General features: G+C 41.8%; 1 protein-coding gene across 1 annotated transcript in view; it reads left to right on the top strand.

The window, feature by feature from the left end:
• The window catches only part of GPR156 (G protein-coupled receptor 156), a 76,022-nt gene that overhangs the window by 38,326 nt on the left and 13,557 nt on the right, over positions 1-24,139 (top strand). The window contains exons 5-7 of the mRNA XM_077293625.1: positions 16,151-16,276; positions 17,190-17,285; positions 17,478-17,714. Coding sequence (XP_077149740.1) covers positions 16,151-16,276; positions 17,190-17,285; positions 17,478-17,714 — 459 coding nt within the window. The remainder of the gene's footprint in view (positions 1-16,150; positions 16,277-17,189; positions 17,286-17,477; positions 17,715-24,139) is intronic.

The following is a 24,139-nucleotide window of genomic DNA, read 5'->3' as shown; positions in this document are numbered from 1 at the left end:
ACATCCTGTATTATACTCCAGAGCTGCACTCACTATTCTGCTGGTGCAGTCACTGTGTACATAGATTACATTACTGATCCTGAGTTACATCCTATATTATACCCCAGAGCTGCACTCACTATTCTGCTGGTGCAGTCACTGTGTACATACATTACATTACTGATCCTGAGTTACATCCTGTATTATACCCCAGAGCTGCACTCACTATTCTGCTGGTGCAGTCACTGTGTACATACATTACATTACTGATCCTGGGTTACATCCTGTATTATACTCCAGAGCTGCACTCACTATTCTGCTGGTGCAGTCACTGTGTACATAGATTACATTACTGATCCTGGGTTACATCCTGTATTATACTCCAGAGCTGCACTCACTATTCTGCTGGTGCAGTCACTGTGTACATAGATTACATTACTGATCCTGAGTTACATCCTGTATTATACTCCAGAGCTGCACTCACTATTCTGCTGGTGCAGTCACTGTGTACATACATTACATTACTGATCCTGAGTTACATCCTATATTATACCCCAGAGCTGCACTCACTATTCTGCTGGTGCAGTCACTGTGTACATACATTACATTACTGATCCTGAGTTACATCCTGTATTATACTCCAGAGCTGCACTCACTATTCTGCTGGTGCAGTCACTGTGTACATACATTACATTACTGATCCTGAGTTACCTCCTATATTATACCCCAGAGCTGCACTCACTATTCTGCTGGTGCAGTCACTGTGTACATACATTACATTACTGATCCTGAGTTACATCCTGTATTATACTCCAGAGCTGCACTCACTATTCTGCTGGTGCAGTCACTGTGTACATACATTACATTACTGATCCTGAGTTACATCCTGTATTATACTCCAGAGCTGCACTCACTATTCTGCTGGTGCAGTCACTGTGTACATACATTACATTACTGATCCTGGGTTACATCCTGTATTATACTCCAGAGCTGCACTCACTATTCTGCTGGTGCAGTCACTGTGTACATAGATTACATTACTGATCCTGAGTTACATCCTGTATTATACTCCAGAGCTGCACTCACTATTCTGCTGGCGCCCTCTGCAGAATGAACTCACATGAACTCGAGCGTGGGAACTTTTCCAAGGCTACAGTTCATGAGGACATCCAGCAGAGGGCGCCTCACCGCGACTCAAAGTAAGTACAGATCACCCAGCTTTCCTTTCAGCACCCGGGGTTTACAGGTACGAGCGAGTGCTTTAGCACAGCTCCCGCCTGTAAATTGATTTAACCCCTTCAGATGGATTTACATCGTGGGACGTGACAGATCATCAGAAAGTATGTATATTGTTGGTTTATTATTTTGCCAAGCGAGGGTCTTCAGGTGGATTGAGAGAGCAATAAAATATTAAAACAACCTGTGTTTATTTCATTAAAATAATTTTTAATAATGTGTGTGTGTGTTTTTTAACCCTTTCATACAATTGGATTAATAATGGATAGGTGACATAATTGACGCCTCTCCATTATTAATCTGGCTTAATGTCACCTTACAATAGCAAGGTGACATTAACCCTTCATTACCTGTTGTGAATTTGGATTCTGGGCTCCCCCGGTGGCTACTGGTGGAATTGAACTTGTGACATCATCTTCCCTGTTCACCTGTTCTGATTAGATCTGGGTGTCGCTATATAACCTGGCTTCTCTGTTAGATGCTTGCCGGTCAACAATGTTATCAGAAGCCTCTCTGTGCTTGTTCCTGCTCCCAGACATCTACTAGATAAGTTGGACATTCGTCCATGTTTTGTTTTTGTATTTTGGTTCCAGTTCACAGCTGCAGTTTCGTTACTGTGTCTGGAAAGCTCTTGTTGATCAGGAATTGCCACTCTGGTGTTATGAGTTAATGCCAGAGTCCTAAAGTAATTTCTGGATGTGTTTTGTTAGGGTTTTCTACTGACCATGAAAGTATGCTTTCTGTCTTCTGCTATCTAGAAAGCGGACCTCAAATTTGCTAAAACTATTTTCCTGCTGCGTTTGTTATTTCTTCTGAAATCACCGCCAATATATGTGGGGGGCCTCTGTCTCCTTTTTTTTGGGCATTTCTCTAGAGGTGAGTCAGGTCTTATATTTCCCTCTGCTAGCATTATTTAGTTCTCCGGCCGGCGCTGGGCATATAGGGATAAAAAGTAGGACATGCTACCTGGCTACTTCTAGATGATGCGGTAGGTTTAGTTCATGGTCAGTATAGTTACATCTTCCAAGAGCTTGTTCCTATAGAGGCTTAAGCTAGTTCTCTGGCCATGGAGATCATGACAGTTTGACCGGCCCACTAAAGGGTTAAAATCCTTGGCTGAGAAAGGAGAGAAATAAGAAGTCTGCTGAGAGTTTTTTTTTTTTTTTTTTTTTTCTCTGTGCTCTTAATTGGATCACTTGCCAGTCTGTCTATGCTGCAGTCTTTCTTTTTTTTCTCTCTCCTTATAATCTTTGAATGGCTTTGTGTTCACCTGTTAATAATGGATCTTCAGAGTGTAACTGCAGGTTTGAATAATCTCACCACGAAAGTACAAAATTTGCAAGATTTTATTATTCATGCTCCGGTATCTGAGCCGAGAATTCCTTTGCCGGAATTCTTCTCAGGGAATAGATCTAGCTTTCAGAATTTTAGAAATAATTGTAAGCTATTTTTGTCCCTGAAATCTCGTTCTGCTGGAGACCCTGCACAGCAGGTTGGGATTGTGATTTCCTTGCTCCGCGGCGACCCTCAAGACTGGGCTTTTGCATTGGCACCAGGGGATCCTGCGTTGTGCAATGTGGATGCGTTTTTTTTGGCCTTGGGCTTGCTGTATGAGGAACCTCATTTGGAACTTCAGGCAGAAAAAACTTTGATGTCCCTATCGCAGGGGCAAGATGAAGCTGAAATTTACTGCCAAAGATTCCGTAAATGGTCTGTGCTTACTCAGTGGAATGAGTGTGCCTTGGCGGCTACTTTCAGAGAGGGTCTCTCTGATGCCATTAAGGATGTTATGGTGGGGTTCCCTGTGCCTGCGGGTCTGAATGAGTCCATGACAATGGCCATTCAGATCGATAGGCGTCTGCGGGAGCGCAAACCAGTGCACCATCTGGCGGTGTCCACTGAGAAGACGCCAGAAAGCATGCAGTGTGATAGAATTCTGTCCAGAAGCGAGCGGCAGAATTTTAGACGGAAAAATGGGTTGTGTTTCTATTGTGGGGATTCTACTCATGTTATATCAGCATGCTCTAAGCGTACTAAAAAGCTTGATAAATCCGTTTCCATTGGCACTTTACAGTCTAAATTTATTTTGTCTGTGACCCTGATTTGCTCTTTGTCATCTATTACTACTGACGCCTATATCGACTCTGGCGCCGCTTTGAGTCTTATGGATTGGTCCTTTGCCAATCGTTGTGGGTATGATTTAGAGCCTTTGGAAACTCTTATTCCTCTGAAGGGGATTGACTCCACCCCATTGGCTAATAATAAACCACAATACTGGACACAAGTGACTATGTGTATTAATCCGGATCACCAGGAGACTATTCGTTTTCTGGTGCTGTATAATCTACATTATGATTTGGTGCTGGGATTGCCATGGCTGCAGTCTCACAACCCAGTCCTTGACTGGAGAGCTATGTCTGTGTTGAGCTGGGGATGTAAGGGGACTCATGGGGACGTACCTTTGGTGTCCTTTTCATCATCTATTCCCTCTGAAATCCCTGAGTTCCTGTCTGATTATCGTGACGTCTTTGAAGAACCCAAGCTGGGTTCACTACCTCCGCACCGTGAGTGCGATTGTGCTATAGATTTAATTCCGGGTAGTAAATACCCAAAGGGTCGTTTATTTAATCTGTCTGTGCCTGAACATACTGCTATGCGAGAATATATAAAGGAGTCCTTGGAAAAGGGACATATTCGTCCATCGTCATCTCCCTTAGGAGCCGGTTTTTTCTTTGTGTCAAAAAAAGACGGCTCTTTGAGACCATGTATTGATTATCGGCTTTTGAATAAAATCACGGTTAAATATCAATACCCATTGCCGTTGCTGACTGATTTGTTTGCTCGCATAAAGGGGGCCAAGTGGTTCTCTAAGATTGACCTTCGTGGGGCGTATAATTTGGTGCGAATCAGGCAGGGGGATGAGTGGAAAACCGCATTTAATACGCCCGAGGGCCACTTTGAGTATTTGGTGATGCCTTTTGGTCTTTCTAATGCCCCTTCAGTCTTCCAGTCCTTTATGCATGATATTTTCCGCGATTTTTTGGATAAATTTATGATAGTGTATCTGGATGATATTTTGATTTTTTCGGATGACTGGGACTCTCATGTCCGGCAAGTTAAGAGGGTTTTTCAGGTTTTGCGGTCTAATTCTCTGTGTGTCAAGGGTTCTAAGTGCGTTTTTGGGGTTCAGAGAATTTCCTTTTTGGGATATATTTTTTCTCCCTCTTCCATTGAGATGGATCCTGTCAAGGTTCAAGCTATTTGTGATTGGACGCAGCCCTCTTCTCTTAAAAGTCTTCAGAAATTTTTGGGCTTTGCCAACTTTTATCGTCGATTTATTTCTGGTTTTTCGGATGTCGTTAAGCCATTGACCGATTTGACTAGACAGGGTGCTGATGTTGCTAATTGGTCCCCTGATGCTGTGGAGGCCTTTCAGGAGCTTAAGCGCTGTTTTTCTTCTGCCCCTGTGTTGCGTCAGCCTGATGTGACTCTTCCTTTTCAGGTTGAGGTCGACGCTTCTGAGATCGGAGCTGGGGCAGTGTTGTCGCAGAAAAGTTCTGACTGCGCCGTGATGAGGCCTTGTGCCTTCTTTTCCCGTAAATTTTCGCCCGCTGAGCGGAATTATGATGTTGGGAATCGGGAGCTTTTGGCCATGAAGTGGGCGTTTGAGGAGTGGCGCCATTGGCTTGAGGGGTCCAGACATCGTGTGGTGGTATTGACTGACCACAAAAATTTGATTTATCTTGAGACCGCCAGGCGCCTGAATCCTAGACAGGCGCGCTGGTCATTATTTTTTTCTCGGTTTAATTTTGTGGTATCGTACCTACCAGGTTCTAAGAATGTTAAGGCGGATGCCCTTTCTAGGAGTTTTGAGCCTGATTCACCTGGCAACTCTGACCCCACAGGTATTCTTAAGGAGGGAGTTATCTTGTCAGCCGTTTCTCCAGACCTGCGGCGGGTCTTGCAGGAGTTTCAGGCGGATAGACCGGATCGTTGTCCGCCTGATAGGCTGTTTGTTCCTGATGATTGGACCAGTAAAGTCATCTCTGAGGTGCATTCTTCTGCGTTGGCAGGTCATCCTGGAATTTTTGGTACCAGGGATTTGGTGGCAAGATCCTTCTGGTGGCCTTCCCTGTCACGAGATGTGCGAGGCTTTGTGCAGTCTTGTGACGTTTGTGCTCGGGCCAAGCCTTGTTGTTCTCGGGCTAGTGGATTATTGTTGCCCTTGCCTATTCCTAAGAGGCCTTGGACACACATCTCGATGGATTTTATTTCAGATCTGCCTGTTTCTCAGAAGATGTCTGTCATCTGGGTGGTGTGTGACCGTTTTTCTAAGATGGTTCATTTGGTTCCCCTGCCCAAATTGCCTTCTTCTTCCGAGTTGGTGCCCCTGTTTTTTCAAAATGTTGTTCGTTTGCATGGTATTCCTGAGAATATCGTTTCTGACAGAGGAACCCAATTTGTGTCTAGATTTTGGCGGGCATTTTGTGCTAGGATGGGCATAGATTTGTCTTTTTCGTCTGCTTTTCACCCTCAGACTAATGGCCAGACCGAGCGGACTAATCAGACCCTGGAGACATATCTGAGGTGTTTTGTGTCTGCTGACCAGGATGATTGGGTTGCTTTTTTGCCATTGGCGGAGTTCGCCCTCAATAATCGGGCCAGCTCTGCCACCTTGGTTTCCCCGTTTTTCTGTAATTCGGGGTTCCATTCTCGATTTTCCTCCGGTCAGATGGAATCCTCGGATTGTCCTGGAGTGGATGCGGTGGTGGAGAGATTGCATCATATCTGGGGGCAGGTGATGGACAATTTAAAGTTGTCCCAGGAGAAGACTCAGCTTTTTGCCAACCGTCACCGTCGTGTTGGTCCTCGGCTTTGTGTTGGAGATTTGGTGTGGTTGTCTTCTCGTTTTGTCCCTATGAGGGTCTCATCTCCTAAGTTTAAGCCTCGGTTCATCGGTCCGTATAAAATATTGGAGATTCTTAACCCTGTTTCCTTCCGTTTGGACCTCCCTGCATCCTTTTCTATTCATAACGTTTTTCATCGGTCGTTATTGCGCAGGTATGAGGCACCGGTTGTGCCTTCCGTTGAGCCTCCTGCTCCGGTGTTGGTTGAGGGTGAGTTGGAGTACGTTGTGGAAAAAATCCTAGACTCCCGTGTTTCCAGACGGAGACTCCAGTATCTGGTCAAGTGGAAGGGATATGGCCAGGAGGATAATTCTTGGGTCACTGCATCTGATGTTCATGCCTCTGATCTGGTTCGTGCCTTTCATAGGGCCCATCCTGATCGCCCTGGTGGTTCTGGTGAGGGTTCGGTGCCCCCTCCTTGAGGGGGGGGTACTGTTGTGAATTTGGATTCTGGGCTCCCCCGGTGGCTACTGGTGGAATTGAACTTGTGACATCATCTTCCCTGTTCACCTGTTCTGATTAGATCTGGGTGTCGCTATATAACCTGGCTTCTCTGTTAGATGCTTGCCGGTCAACAATGTTATCAGAAGCCTCTCTGTGCTTGTTCCTGCTCCCAGACATCTACTAGATAAGTTGGACATTCGTCCATGTTTTGTTTTTGTATTTTGGTTCCAGTTCACAGCTGCAGTTTCGTTACTGTGTCTGGAAAGCTCTTGTTGATCAGGAATTGCCACTCTGGTATTATGAGTTAATGCCAGAGTCCTAAAGTAATTTCTGGATGTGTTTTGTTAGGGTTTTCTACTGACCATGAAAGTATGCTTTCTGTCTTCTGCTATCTAGAAAGCGGACCTCAAATTTGCTAAAACTATTTTCCTGCTGCGTTTGTTATTTCTTCTGAAATCACCGCCAATATATGTGGGGGGCCTCTGTCTCCTTTTTTTTGGGCATTTCTCTAGAGGTGAGTCAGGTCTTATATTTCCCTCTGCTAGCATTATTTAGTTCTCCGGCCGGCGCTGGGCATATAGGGATAAAAAGTAGGACATGCTACCTGGCTACTTCTAGATGATGCGGTAGGTTTAGTTCATGGTCAGTATAGTTACATCTTCCAAGAGCTTGTTCCTATAGAGGCTTATGCTAGTTCTCTGGCCATGGAGATCATGACAATTACCCCATATCCCACCGCTACACGGGAGTGGGAAGGGAGTGGCCAAGTGCCAGAATAGGCGCATCTTCCAGATGTGCCTTTTCTGGGGTGGCTGGGGGCAGATGTTTGTAGCCAGGGGGGGCCAATAACCATGGACCCTCTCCTGGCTATTAATATCTGCCGTCAGTCACTGGCTTTACCACTCTGGCGGAGAAAATTGCGCGGGAGCCCACGCCAATTTTTTCCGCCATTTAACCCTTTATTTTAGCAGCTACAGCGCCCAAATTTTGCACATACACACTACTAACATTAGTAGTGTGGAACATGCAAAAAAAAGGGGGATATGAGATGGTTTACTGTATGTAATCATGTCTCATATCCTGTCGGGTTTGTGCAGGAGAAATGAAAAGCCGGCAATTGAATTACCGGCTTTTAACATATATCGCGCTGAATTAAATATAAATACAGAATATATATATATGTGTCTCAATGATATATATATATATATATATATATATATATATATATATACTGTATATATGTTTTAACGAACATTTGAGCCCATAAATCCATTAGATGTCGGTTTTGTAAGCCTGCGAGAAAATCTCGCAGTACGGATGCCATACGGATTACATACGGAGGATGCCATGCGCAAAATACGCTGACACACCCGGACTACGGATGACATACGGACCACTATTTTGGGGACTTTTCTGTACTTTTTTATACGCTGAGTGTGAGGCCGGCCTTAGTCCGCACGTCTTTTTCAATGTCTTGGCCACACAAAGGTGAAATAAAAGGACTTTGAAATCTACAACGTGGTGAGTGCCGCAGTTTTTCTCCTTATTGTGATCCATAAATTTACTCTACTTGCTACATATAAATATATCTCTGCAGGTTATTTACACACGGATTTTCTTTGTAGCATTTGAATGAGATTTTGTTACATGTTATTAACAATTCTTGGTAATGTAACAATCTGCAGGAGATCCACCCATGAGTGCAAGATGCCCCTATCATTGTCCTTGTGAGGCAGGCGCAGCTATTATATACACACAGTGAATATAAAAAGTCTACACACCTTTTGTAAAATTCAAGGTTTTTGTCATATAAAAAAAAAACTCCCAGGAAGTGGAAATATATACATATATATATATATACACATACATATATATAGAGTGAGGCAGTGACCCCTGGTACAGCTAGGGGGCGCTGTTTATGCTCTCCAGAATGCGCACAGAGGCGTAGTGAGGCCATGAGGGCGTACTGTAGACACAAGTGTGGCTGTAATTAGAATAGTGAAGCAGTGACTGATTAAAAGCCCTGTAGTATAGGGGGAGGGGTGTCAGTGTTGGTCTTGGAAGCAGACAGGGCAGTTGTCTGCAGAGGTCTTTCTGTGTGGAGCAACACAGAGGCTAAAGGAACTGACACCCTGCGTCCCAGGCTGTCTTGTGTTTGCCAGACTGAAACCTGGAGGATAGCGTTAGGTGCACAGCGTGAGTAAAGAGACTTGGCATCGGCGGTCGCCCCAGGGAAACTGGACAAAGGGAAGTCTGGCCTGTGTAGGGACTGCAAACTAAAGCCGGTTACTGTGTATTGCTAATAGACTGTGTGAAGTAACAAAATAAAGGAACGTTTTGTTTGAACTTGCTTGGGTCACTGCCGTTTCACTGCGTACGGTCCTACCGCTGCATTACAATATATATATATATATATATATATATATATATATATATACTGTATATATATATATATATATCTCAAAAAAATAAAGGGAACACTGAACTCCCACATCCTAGATATCACTGAATGAAATATTCCACTTGTAAATCTTTATTCATTACATAGTGGAATGTGTTGAGAACAATAAAACCCACGGAGGTCTGGAGTTGGAATGATGCTCAAAATCAAAGTGGAAGATGAAGTTACAGGCTGATCCAACTTCAGTGGAAATGCCTGAAGACAAGGAAATGATGCTCAGTAGTGTGTGTGGCCTCCATGTGCCTGATCTCCCTACAACGCCTGGGCATGCTCCTGATGAGGCGGCGGATGGTCTCCTGAGGGATCTCCTTCCAGACTAAAGCATCTGCCAACTCCTGGACAGTCTGTGGTGCAACGTGACGTTGGTGGATGGAGCGAGACATGATGTCCCAGATGTGTTCTATCGGATTCAGGTCTGGGGTACGGGCCGCCATTCCATAGCTTCAATGCCTTCATCTTGCAGGAACTGCTAACACACTCCAGCCACATGAGGTCTGGCATTGTCCTGCATTAGGAGCAACCCAGGGCCAACCGCACCAGCATATGGTCTCACAAGGGGTCTGAGGATCTCATCTCAGTAACTAATGGCAGTCAGGCTACCTCTGGCGAGCACAAGGGGGGCTGTGCGGCCCTCCAAAGTAATGCCACCCCACACCATTACTGACCCACTGCCAAACCGGTCATGCTGAAGGATGTTGCAGGCAGCAGATCACTCTCCACGGCGTCTCCAGACTCTGCCACGTCTGTCACATGTGCTCAGTGTGAACCTGCTTTCATCTGTGAAGAGCACAGGGTGCCAGTGGTGAATTTGACAATCCTGGTGTTCTGTGGCAAATGCCAAGCGTCCTGCACGGTGTTGGGCTGTGAGCACAACCCCCATCTGTGGACGTCAGGCACTCAGACCAACCTCATGGAGTCGGTTTCTAACTGTTTGTGCAGACACATGCACATTTGTGGCCTGCTGGAGGTCATTTTGCAGGGCTCTGGCAGTGCTCCTCCTGTTCCTCCTGCACAAAGGCTGAGGTAGCGGTCCTGCTGCTGGGTTGTTGCCCTCCTACGGCCCCCTCCACGACTCCTGGTGTACTGGCCTGTCTCCTGGTAGCGCCTCCAGCCTCTGGACACTACGCTGACAGACACAGCAAACCTTCTTACCACAGCTCACATTGATGTGCCATCCTGGATGAGCTGCACTACCTGAGCCACTTGTGTGGGTTGTAGAGTCCATCTCATGGTACCACGAGTGTGAAAGCACAACCAACATTCAAAAGTGACCAACACATCAGCCAGAAAGCATTGGTACTGAGATGTGGTCTGTGGTCCCCACCTGCAGAACCACTCCTTTATTGAGGGTGTCTTGATAATTGCCAATAATTTTCATCTGTCGTCTATTCCATTTACACAACAGCATGTGAAATTGATTGTCAGTCAGTGTTGGTTCCTGAGTGGACAGTTTAATTTCACAGAAATTTGATTTACTTGGAGATAGATTCTGTTGTTTAAGTGTTCCCTTTATGTTTTAGAGCAGTATGTATATATATATATATATATATATATATATATATATATATATATATATATATATATAGTTGGAAAAGATAATAAGGTAAAATAATGTGGTTGCATAAATTTGCACACCCTTAGGGTACCGTCTCACAGTGGCACTTTGGTCGCTACGACGGCACGATCTGTGACGTTCCAGCGATATCCATACGATCTCGCTGTGTCTGACACGCTACTGCGATCAGGGACCCCGCTGAGAATCGTACGTTGTAGCAGATCGTTTGAAACTTTCTTTTCTCAAGTGTCCTGCTGTGGCGGTATGATCGCATCGTGTAACAAAGGTTCAGGGCCGGACTGGGACTAAAATTCAGCCCTGGCATTTGAAGTTACACAGGCCCACTTGTCACATGGTGACTGTATAATATCTTTGTACACTTGTAGGCAGGGCCGGTTTTAGGCAAAGTGGGGCCCTAGGCAAAGTTTAAAATGGGTCCCCAAATGCTAACATATTGCACATCACACAGAAGCCTTTCTGTTGTATTTACGTGCGCTGAGTTCAGGCCGCTAAACGAGTTTGATCGACAATACTGAAGTTGTTCAACGCTTGTTTCCCGGCCTCTTTCCACCAGCTGAGGAATAATGATGAGACAGAACGATCACTAATAGATCACTAACAGATCACCATACAGTATCATGTTTTCAGCAGCACATCTACAGTTTACACTGGCAATGTGCTGCTGACAACAAGGCTTTTAGTTCCAGCAAAAACAATCCGAATATGCAGCATTTTACTTGTTTAGTAAAATACACCCCATAGTCCTCCATATATTATAATGTGCTCCATAGTCCTCCATATAGTATAATACACTCCCTATAGTCCTCCATATATTAAAATACACTGCTCAGTCCTCCACATAGTATAATACACTCCTCATAGTCCTCCATATAGCATAGTACAATCCTCATAGTCCTCCATATAGCATAATACAATCCTCATAGTGCTCCATATAGTATAATGCACCGCCAGTCATCCATGTAGTACAATTCACTTCCCATAGTATAATGCACCCCATAGTTCTTCATATAGTATAACGTATTCCCCATAGTCCTCGATACAGTATAATGCAGCCCACATATCTCCGGGCCCGGATGGGATACATCCCCGAGTACTGCAGGAACTAAGTACAGTCATTGATAGACCATTATTTTTAATCTTTAAAGACTCCATAATAACAGGGTCTGTACCACAGGACTGGCGTATAGCAAATGTGGTGCCAATATTCAAAAAAGGGGCAAAAACTGAACTCGGTAATTATAGGCCAGTAAGCTTAACCTCTACTGTGGGTAAAATCCTGGAGGGCATTCTAAGGGATGCTATGCTGGAGTATCTGAAGAGGAATAACCTCATGACCCAGTATCAGCACGGGTTTACTAGGGACCGTTCATGTCAGACTAATTTGATCAGCTTCTATGAAGAGGTAAGTTCCGGACTGGACCAAGGGAACCCAGTGGACGTAGTATATATGGACTTTTCCAAAGCTTTTGATACGGTGCCACACAAAAGGTTGTTACATAAAATGAGAGTAATGGGGATAGGGGAAAATATGTGTAAGTGGGTTGAGAGCTGGCTCAGGGATAGGAAACAAAGGGTGGTTATTAATGGAGCACACTCGGACTGGGTCACGGTTAGCAGTGGGGTACCACAGGGGTCAGTATTGGGCCCTCTTCTTTTTAACATATTTATTAATGACCTTGTAGTGGGCATTCAGAGTAGAATTTCAATATTTGCAGATGACACTAAACTCTGCAGGGTAATCAATACAGGGGAGGACAATTTTATATTACAGGATGATTTATGTAAACTAGAAGCTTGGGCTGATAAATGGCAAATGAGCTTTAATGGGGATAAATGTAAGGTCATGCACTTGGGTAGAAGTAATAAGATGTATAACTATGTGCTTAATTCTAATACTCTGGGCAAAACCGTCAATGAAAAAGACCTGGGTGTATGGGTGGATGACAAACTCATATTCAGTGGCCAGTGTCAGGCAGCTGCTACAAAGGCAAATAAAATAATGGGATGTATTAAAAGAGGCATAGATGCTCATGAGGAGAACATAATTTTACCTCTATACAAGTCACTAGTTCGACCACACTTAGAATACTGTGCACAGTTCTGGTCTCCGGTGTATAAGAAAGACATAGCTGAACTGGAGCAGGTGCAGAGAAGAGCGACCAAGGTTATTAGAGGACTGGGGGGTCTGCAATACCAAGATAGGTTATTACACTTGGGGCTATTTAGTTTGGAAAAACGAAGACTAAGGGGTGATCTTATTTTAATGTATAAATATATGAGGGGACAGTACAAAGACCTTTCTGATGATCTTTTTAATCATAGACCTGAGACAGGGACAAGGGGGCATCCTCTACGTCTGGAGGAAAGAAGGTTTAAGCATAATAACAGACGCGGATTCTTTACTGTAAGAGCAGTGAGACTATGGAACTCTCTGCCGTATGATGTTGTAATGAGTGACTCATTGCTTCAATTTAAGAGGGGACTGGATACCTTTCTGGAAAAGTATAATATTACAGGGTATATATATTAGATTCCTTGATAAGGCGTTGATCCAGGGAACTAGTCTGATTGCCATATGTGGAGTCGGGAAGGAATTTTTTTCCCCATGGTGGAGTTACTCTTTGCCACATGGGTTTTTTTTGCCTTCCCCTGGATCAACATGTTAGGGCATGTTAGGTTAGGCTATGGGTTGAACTAGATGGACTTACAGTCTTCCTTCAACCTTAATAACTATGTAACTATGTAACTATGTAACATATAGTATAATGCAGCCACCCCAGAGTATAATGCAGCCACCTCAGAGTATAATGCAGCCACCCCAGAGTATAATGCAGCCACCCCAGAGTATAATGCAGCCACCCCACAGAGTATAATGCAGCCACCCCAGAGTATGTAACCCCCATAGAATATAATACAGCCCACCTCCCCATAATATATAATGTAGCCCCCCATAGAATATAATGCAGCCCCCCATAGTATATAACGCAGCCTCCCCCATAGAATATAATATACCCCCACAATAGTATATAACACAGCCACATAGTACATAACATGGCCTCCCCCATAGAATATAATATACTCCCCATAGTATATAGCAAAGCCCGCATATTATATAGCACAAACCGCATAGTATACAGCACAGCCTGCATACTATAGCACAGCTCGCGTAGTAGATCACACAGCAGTATTCAGCACAGACCACACAGTAGTATACAGCACAGACCACACAGTAGTATACAGCACAGCCCACGTAGAAGTATACAGCACAGTCCACACAGTAGTATACAGCACAGCCCACAGAGTAATATATACAGCACAGCCCACAAAGTAATATATACAGCACAGCCCACAAAGTAATATATACAGCACAGCCCAGAGAACTATATACAGCACAGCCCACAGAGAACTATATACAGCCCAGCCCACAGAGAACTATATAAAGCACAGCCCAGAGTACTATATACAGCACAGCCCAGAGAGTACTATATACAGCACAGCCCAGAGAGTACTATATACAGCACAGCCCAGAGAGTACTATATACAGCACAGCCCAGAGAGTACTATATACAGCACAGCCCACAGAGTACTATACACAGCACAGCCCACAGAGTACTATATACAGCACAGCCCACAGAGTACTATATACAGCACAGCCCACAGAGTACTATATACAGCACAGCCCACAGAGTACTATATACAGCACAGCCCACAGAGTACTATATACAGCACAGCCCACAGAGTACTATATACAGCACAGCCCACAGAGTACTATATACAGCACAGCCCACAGAGTACTATATACAGCACAGCCCACAGAGTACTATATACAGCACAGCCCACAGAGAACTATATACAGCACACAGTAGTATACAGCACAGAGCACAGCCCACAGAGAACTATATACAGCCCACAGTAGTATACAGCACAGAGCACAGCCCACAGAGAACTATATACAGCCCACAGTAGTATACAGCACAGAGCACAGCCCACAGAGAACTATATACAGCACAGAGCACAGCCCACAGAGAACTATATACAGCCCACAGTAGCATACAGCACAGAGCACAGCCCACAGATAACTATATACAGCCCACAGTAGTATACAGCACAGAGCACAGCCCACAGAGTACTATATACAGCCCACAGTAGTATACAGCACAGAGCACAGCCCATAGAGTACTATATACAGCCCACAGTAGTATACAGCACAGAGCACAGCCCAGAGAACTATATATAGCACACAGTAGTATACAGCACAGAGCACAGCCCACAGAGTACTATATACAGCCCACAGTAGTATACAGCACAGAGCACAGCCCACAGAGTACTATATACAGCCCACAGTAGTATACAGCACAGAGCACAGCCCACAGAGTACTATATACAGCCCACAGTAGTATACAGCACAGAGCACAGCCCAGAGAACTATATATAGCACACAGTAGTATACAGCACAGAGCACAGCCCACAGAGTACTATATACAGCCCACAGCAGTATACAGCACAGCCCACAGAGAACTATATACAGCCCACAGCAGTATACAGCACAGAGCACAGCCCACAGAGAACTATATACAGCCCACATCTCTTCTCTTCCTCCCCTCCCCTCCCCTCCCCTCCTCCGAGAATGGCCCCACAGTCCAGAAAAAAAAAAAAACCTCTCCTCACCTCTCCTCGTGCCCAGCGTTGCTTCCTGGTTCCTGCTCCTGTCTCAGCAGCTGCAGTCTGCCCGGGACACAGCAGGTGCGCGATGATATGACATCATCGCGCACCCGCAGTGTCAGAGGCAGAGCGGGGAATGATGGGAGAGGAGCGTCTGTAGACGCTCTCTCCTCCATCATTGCATTCAACTGTACCGGCGTCTATACGCCGGTATAGTTGAATGCGACGGCGGGGGCGGCGGATTGAGCGGCCCACCACTGGCACCGGCCCTTCTGGCATTTGCCAGAAGTGCCCTATGGCCAGTCCGGCCCTGCAAAGGTTGTATACGATGTGCGCACAGTAACCAACGGCTTCTACATCGCAAATACGTCATGAAATTATCGCTCCAGCGCCGTGCATTGCGAAGTGTGACCGCAATCTACGACGCTGGAGCGATAATGGAGCGACCCTGGAGCGTCACGGATCGTGCCGTCGTAGCGACCAAAGTGCCACTGTGAGGCGGTACCCTTACACTAATACTTTGTTGCAGTCCCCTGTGAATTTCTGGCAGCATTCAGACTTCTGGGTCATGGTCTATCAGAATATCAGAATTGGCGATCTTTGCCCGCACCTCCTAGCTACATATGTATCAGGGGCATCTCCTGTGTACAGCGCCCTCTTCCGGTCAGCACAGATTGTCACTTGGGTTCAGGTCTGCGCTCGGCCGTTCCTAAACTTCCATCTTCTTCTAGTGAAGCCGTACATGATGAAAAGCTGGCATTTTACCAGGGGTGTGTAGACTTTTTGTATCCAGTGTGTATCTGCGGCTGCTCCTGATGAGGCGGTGCAGTCCTTATATTCATGTCTTGGGCTGATACTGATGACGGCTTGTTCCTTCCCCTATAGATTATAAAGGACATCACGCTGCTGGGGCTGGAGGCCGCGCTGCTGGTCGCTGACGCTCTGCTGCTCCTCACCTGGGTGTTATCGGACCCCGTGATCTGTGCCCAGAATGTGAGCGCTGGCATTAAGGTGACGCACCGTGAGATCACTGCTAGTACTAGTCATGGTAACAATGTCAGGCCGCACAGCAGTGCTGACCTCGCTGGTCATGTGGGAAAAGAGACAAAGACACAAAGCCGCAGCTCTAATACTGACCGCTTCATTCCTCGCCCTTTTCAAGATCTATGCGTTTATTCACTGACAGCAAGCACTCACTGCCCGGCTTCCATCCAGAGACTTTAATGTTTCTCTCCGGCTGATATAATGTATCAGTGGAGACAGAATCAAACAAACAAAATTTGTAACAAATCCTCACTCTTTAGATAACTTATTTCTGGTGGTCTGACAGCTAAGACCTCCACTGATCCAGAGAGGGGGGCTCTGCAGTGCCCAGTTAGATGGTTCTGGGGTCCACTCCGACCATTGACTACGGACCTGCTGGGGATACCCGCTGTCTGCGATCACCTTTTTCTGACAGTTCCATAGACAATAACTGGAACAGCTCAGCTATCGCTTCATTCTAATGGGGGAATTAAAAGCCCCCAGATTAGACCCTGGGAACCAGTGATTCACCCCCTAACCTCAGGGTGGGTGACGTCCTCTAAACATGTAAGAATCCTTTAAGTCCATCTCTGTTCTCAGCTTCTGAATGTAAATGAGAAAGTTCCCACTGATTGATCTTGTGGAGGTCGGAAAATGGAAATCAAATATTAACATCACACCTGACTGGCCCTTTAAATCAGTGACGCCTGCAAGTTCCCTGCCAGTCCTGAATTAGAGGGGTCCTGTTCTGCCCCTTGTCTGCAGCTCTGGGGGGTCTCGCTCTACCCCTGTCCTTACCCCAGGCCCAGCCGCCCCTTTATTTGCTGCCTACTTTATCATTTTCTGCAGAATATCACAATGATCCATGTATTGTCATTCCTCCACTTCTCGCCCTCCCCAGGCTGCGGATCGGGCCACATTCTGTGACGTCTCCAGGACCCGGCTCTGCTCCTCCAAGTACATGGACTTCTGGACCGCTCTACTGCTCGGATTCAAGGTGCTCTATTATTTTATATCAGATCCTTCCATCCGTCCTGTGCGGGTGAGCGGTGATCCTGGCAGCCTCTTCATGAACCAGGAGGCCCAGGATGAACACAGCTGAAGAAGACTCCAGGCTATACAATGCTCCCTGTGAATCCGCAACATCTGTGCTTCTTGCCTCTGAACTCCCCTCTTCTGTGCCTTGCAGGCCATGTTTCTGGTTTACGGTACATATTTGGCCGGTCTGACCAAGAATATCAGCACTCCTCCGGTGAACCAGTCCCTGGTGATCATGGTGGGCAGCAGCCTGGTGATGGTGGCCACTGGGGTCGTCCTATTAGTGTCACGCTTCTTCTATAACTGGCCCAGCCTGGTCTATGGGGTGACGGCCGGCAGCGTCCTCCTCTGCACGACAACCATCACCTGCCTCATCTTCATCCCGCAGGTAAAACCGTCCACAGACATTATCCCAGACGCACCTGTCCTACACAGCCGACCAAACCGCGTCATGTAGCACACAGGGCAGTATGATAGCAGTTATATTCCTGTACATAGGGGCAGTATTATAGTATATATTCTTGTATATAGGGGCAGTATTATAGTAGTTATATTCTTGTACATAGGGTCAGTATTATAGTAGTTATATTCTTGTACATAGGGGCAGTATTATAGTAGTTATATTCTTGTACATAGGAGTAGTATTATAGTAGTTATATTCCTGTACATAGGGGCAGTATTATAGTATATATTCTTGTATATAGGGGCAGTATTATAGTAGTTATATTCTTGTACATAGGGTCAGTATTATAGTAGTTATATTCTTGTACATAGGGGCAGTATTATAGTAGTTATATTCTTGTACATAGGAGTAGTATTATAATAGTTATATTCTTGTACATAGGAGCAGTATTATAGTAGTTATATTCTTGTACATAGGAGCAGTATTATAGTAGTTATATTCTTGTACATAGGGGCAGTATTATAGTAGTTATATTCTTGTACATAGGAGCAGTATTATAGTAGTTATATTCTTGTACATAGGAGCAGTATTATAGTAGTTATATTCTTGTACATAGGGGCAGTATTATAGTAGTTATATTCTTGTACATAGGAGCAGTATTATAGTAGTTATATTCTTGTACATAGGAGCAGTATTATAGTAGTTATATTCTTGTACATAGGAGCAGTATTATAGTAGTTATATTCTTGTACATAGGAGCAGTATTATAGTAGTTATATTCTTGTACATAGGGGCAGTATTATAGTAGTTATATTCTTGTATATAGGAGCAGTATGATAGCAGTTATATTCCTGTACATAGGAGCAGTATTATAGTAGTTATATTCTTGTACATAAGGGCAGTATTATAGTAGTTATATTCTTGTACATAAGGGCAGTATTATAGTAGTTATATTCTTGTACATAGGAGCAGTATTATAGTAGTTATATTCTTGTACATAGGAGGGAGCAGTATTATAGTAGTTATATTCTTGTACATAGGAGCAGTATTATAGTAGTTATATTCTTGTACATAGGGAGCAGTATTATAGTAGTTATATTATTGTACATAGGGGCAGTATTATAGTAGTTATATTCTTGTACATAGGAGCAGTATTATAGTAGTTATATTCTTGTATATAGGGGCAGTATTATAGTAGTTATATTCTTGTACATAGGGGAAGTATTATAGTAGTTATATTCTTGTACATAGGGGCAGTATTATAGTAGTTATATTCTTGTACATAGGGGCAGTATTATAGTACTTATATTCTTGTATATAGGAGCAGTATTATAGTAGTTATATTCTTGTACATAGGGGCAGTATTATAGTAGTTATATTCTTGTATATAGGGGCAGTATTATAGTAGTTATATTCTTGTACATAGGGGCAGTATTATAGTAGTTATATTCTTGTACATAGGAGCAGTATTATAGTAGTTATATTCTTGTACATAGGGGCAGTATTATAGTAGTTATATTCTTGTACATAGGGGCAGTATTATAGTAGTTATATTCTTGTACATAGGGGGGAGTATTATAGTAGCTATATTCTTGTACATAGGGGCAGTATTATAGTAGTTATATTCTTGTACATAGGGGCAGTATTATAGTAGTTATATTCTTGTACATAGGGGGGAGTATTATAGTAGCTATATTCTTGTACATAAGGGCAGTATTATAGTAGTTATATTCTTGTATATAGGGGCAGTATTATAGTAGTTATATCCTTGTACATAGGGGCAGTATTATAGTAGTTATATTCTTGTACATAGGGGCAGTATTATAGTAGTTATATTCTTGCACATAGGGGCAGTATTATAGTAGTTATATTCTTGTACATAGGAGCAGTATTATAGTAGTGTCTTGTACATAGGGGCAGTATTATAGTAGTTATATTCTTGTATATAGGGACAGTATTATAGTAGTTATATCCTTGTACATAGGAGCAGTATTATAGTAGTTATATTCTTCTACATAGGGGCAGTATTATAGTAGTTATATTCTTGTACATAGGGGCAGTATTATAGTAGTTATATTCTTGTACATAGGAGCAGTATTATAGTAGTTATATTCTTGTACATAGGAGCAGTATTATAGTAGTTATATTCTTGTATATAGGAGCAGTATTATAGTAGTTATATTCTTGTACATAGGGGCAGTATTATAGTAGTTATATTCTTGTACATAGGGGCAGTATTATAGTAGTTATATTCTTGTACATAGGAGCAGTATTATAGTAGTTATATTCTTGTACATAGGAGCAGTATTATAGTAGTTATATTCTTGTACATAGGGGCAGTATTATAGTAGTTATATTCTTGTATATAGGGGCAGTATTATAGTAGTTATATTCTTGTACATAGGAGCAGTATTATAGTAGTTATATTCTTGTACATAGGGGCAGTATTATAGTAGTTATATTCTTGTACATAGGGGCAGTATTATAGTAGTTATATTCTTGTACATAGGGGCAGTATTATAGTAGTTATATTCTTGTACATAGGAGCAGTATTATAGTAGTTATATTCTTGTACATAGGGGCAGTATTATAGTACATATATTCTTGTACATAGCAGCAGTATTATAGTAGTTATATTCTTGTACATAGGGGCAGTATTATAGTAGTTATATTCTTGTACATAGGGGCAGTATTATAGTAGTTATATTCTTGTACATAGGAGCAGTATTATAGTAGTTATATTCTTGTATATAGGAGCAGTATTATAGTAGTTATATTCTTGTACATAGGGGCAGTATTATAGTAGTTATATTCTTGTACATAGAGGCAGTATTATAGTAGTTATATTCTTGTACATAGGGAGCAGTGTTATAGTAGTTATATTCTTGCACATAGGGGGCAGTATTATAGTAGTTATATTCCTGTACATAGGGGCAGTATTATAGTAGTTATATTCTTGTACATAGGGGCAGTATTATAGTAGTTATATTCTTGTACATAGGAGCAGTATTATAGTAGTTATATTCCTGTACATAGGGGCAGTATTATAGTATATATTCTTGTATATAGGGGCAGTATTATAGTAGTTATATTCTTGTACATAGGGGCAGCATTATAGTAGTTATATTCCTGTACATAGGGGCAGTATTACAGTAGTTATATTCTTGTACATAGGAGCAGTATTATAGTAGTTATATTCATGTACATAGGAGCAGTATTATAGTAGTTATATTCTTGTACATTGGAGCAGTATTATAGAAGTTATATTCTTGTACATAGGAGCAGTATTATAGTAGTTATATTCTTTTACATAGGGGCAGTATTATAGTAGTTATATTCTTGTACATAGGGGCAGTATTATAGTAGTTATATTCTTGTACATAGGGGCAGTATTATAGTAGTTATATTCTTGTACATTGGAGCAGTATTATAGAAGTTATATTCTTGTACATAGGAGCAGTATTATAGTAGTTATATTCTTGTACATAGGGGCAGTATTATAGTAGTTATATTGTTGCACATAGAGGGCAGTATTATAGTAGTTATATTCCTGTACATAGAGGCAGTATTATGGTAGTTATATTCTTGTACATAGGGGCAGTATTATAGTAGTTATATTCTTGTACATAGGAGCAGTATTATAGCAGTGATATTCTTGTACATAGGGGCAGTATTATAGTAGTTACATTCTTGTACATAGGAGCAGTATTATAGTAGTTATATTCTTGTACCTAGGGAGCAGTATTATAGTACTTATATTCTTGTATATAGGAGCAGTATTATAGCAGTTACATTCTTGTACATAGGGGCAGTATTATAGTAGTTACATTCTTGCACATAGGGGAAGCATTATAGTAGTTATATTCTTGTACATAGGGGGCAGTATTATAGTAGTTATATTCTTGTACATAGGAGCAGTATTATAGTAGTTATGTTCTTGTACATAGGGGCAGTATTATAGTAGTTACATTCTTGTACATAGGGAGAAGTATATTAGTAGTTATATTCTTGTACATAGGAAGCAGTATTATAGTAGTTATATTCTTGTACATAGGGGCAGTATTATAGTAGTTATATTCTTGTACATAGGGGCAGTATTATAGTGGTTATATTCTTGTACATAGGGGCAGTATTATAGTAGTTATATTCTTGTACATAGGAGCAGTATCATAGTAGTTATATTCTTGTACATAGGAGCAGTATTATAGTAGTTATATTCTTGTACATAGGGGCAGTATTATAGTGGTTATATTCTTGTACATAGGGGCAGTATTATAGTAGTTATATTCTTGTTCATAGGAGCAGTATCATAGTAGTTATATTCTTGTACATAGGAGCAGTATCATAGTAGTTATATTCTTGTACATAGGGGCAGTATTATAGTAGTTATATTCTTGTACATAGGAGCAGTATTATAGTAGTTATATTCTTTTACATAGGAGCAGTATCATAGTAGTTATATTCTTGTGCATAGGGGAAGTATTATAGTAGTTATATTCTTGTACATAGGGGCAGTATTATAGTAGTTATATTCTTGTACATAGGGGGCAGTATTATAGTAGTTATGTTCTTGTACATAGGAACAGTATTATAGTAGTTATGTTCTTGTAAATAGGGGCAGTATTATAGTAGTTATATTCTTGTACATAGGAGCAGTATCATAGTAGTTATATTCTTGTACATAGGGGGCAGTATTATAGTAGTTATGTTCTTGTACATAGGAACAGTATTATAGTAGTTATGTTCTTGTATATAGGGGCAGTATTATAGTAGTTATATTCTTGTACATAGGAGCAGTATCATAGTAGTTATATTCTTGTGCATAGGGGCAGTATTATAGTAGTTATATTCTTGTACATAGGAGCAGTATTATAGTAGTTATATTCTTGTACATAGGAGCAGTATCATAGTAGTTATATTCTTGTACATAGGGAGAAGTATATTAGTAGTTATATTCCTGTACATAGGAAGCAGTATTATAGTAGTTATATTCTTGTACATAGGAGCAGTATTATAGTAGTTATATTCTTGTACATAGGAGCAGTATTATAGTAGTTATATTCTTGTACATAAGGGCAGTATCATAGTAGTTAGATTCTTGTACATAGGAGCAGTATCATAGTAGTTATATTCTTGTACATAGGGGCAGTATTATAGTAGTTATATTCTTGTACATAGGGGCAGTATTATAGTAGTTATATTCTTGTACATAGGAGCAGTATTATAGTAGTTATATTCTTGTACATAGGAGCAGTATTATTGTAGTTATATTCTTGTACATAGGGGCAGTATTATAGTAGTTATATTCTTGTACATAGGAGCAGTATTATTGTAGTTATATTCTTGTACATCGGGGCAGTATTATAGTAGTTATATTCTTGTACATAGGAGCAGTATTATTGTAGTTATATTCTTGTACATAGGGGCAGTATTATAGTAGTTATATTCTTGTACATAGGAGCAGTATCATAGTAGTTATATTCTTGTGCATAGGGGCAGTATTATAGTAGTTATATTCTTGTACATAGGAGCAATATTATAGTAGTTATATTCTTGTGCATAGGGGCAGTATTATAGTAGTTATATTCTTGTACATAGGAGCAATATTATAGTAGTTATATTCTAGTACATAGGGGCAGTATTATAGTAGTTATATTCTTGTACATAGGGGCAGTATTATAGTAGTTATATTCTTGTACATAGGAGCAGTATTATAGTAGTAATATTCTTGTATATAGGGGCAGTATTATAGTGGTTATATTCTTGTACATAGGGAGAAGTATATTAGTAGTTATATTCTTGTACATAGGAAGCAGTATTATAGTAGTTATATTATTGTACATAGGAGCAGTATCATAGTAGTTAGATTCTTGTACATAGGGGCAGTATTATAGTAGTTATATTCTTGTGCATAGGGGCAGTATTATAGTAGTTATATTCTTGTACATAGGGAGAAGTATATTAGTAGTTATATTCTTGTACATAGGAAGCAGTATTATAGTAGTTATATTCTTGTACATAGGGGGCAGTATTATAGTAGTTATATTCTTGTACATAGGGGGCAGTATTATAGTAGTTATATTCTTGTGCATAGGGGCAGTATTATAGCAGTTATATTCTTGTACATAGGGAGAAGTATATTAGTAGTTATATTCTTGTACATAGGGGCAGTATTATAGTAGTTATATTCTTGTACATAGGGAGAAGTATATTATTAGTTATATTCTTGTGCATAGGGGCAGTATTATAGTAGTTATATTCTTGTACATAGGGAGAAGTATATTAGTAGTTATATTCTTGTACATAGGAAGCAGTATTATAGTAGTTATATTCTTGTACATAGGGGGCAGTATTATAGTAGTTATATTCTTGTACATAGGAGCAGTATTATAGCAGTTATATTCTTGTAC

This window comes from Ranitomeya variabilis, chromosome 3, assembly GCF_051348905.1.
Source record: "Ranitomeya variabilis isolate aRanVar5 chromosome 3, aRanVar5.hap1, whole genome shotgun sequence".
Taxonomy (NCBI): Eukaryota; Metazoa; Chordata; class Amphibia; order Anura; family Dendrobatidae; genus Ranitomeya; species Ranitomeya variabilis.
Note: the sequence above shows the minus strand (reverse complement) of the source record. Positions and strands in the feature narration are given on the sequence as shown.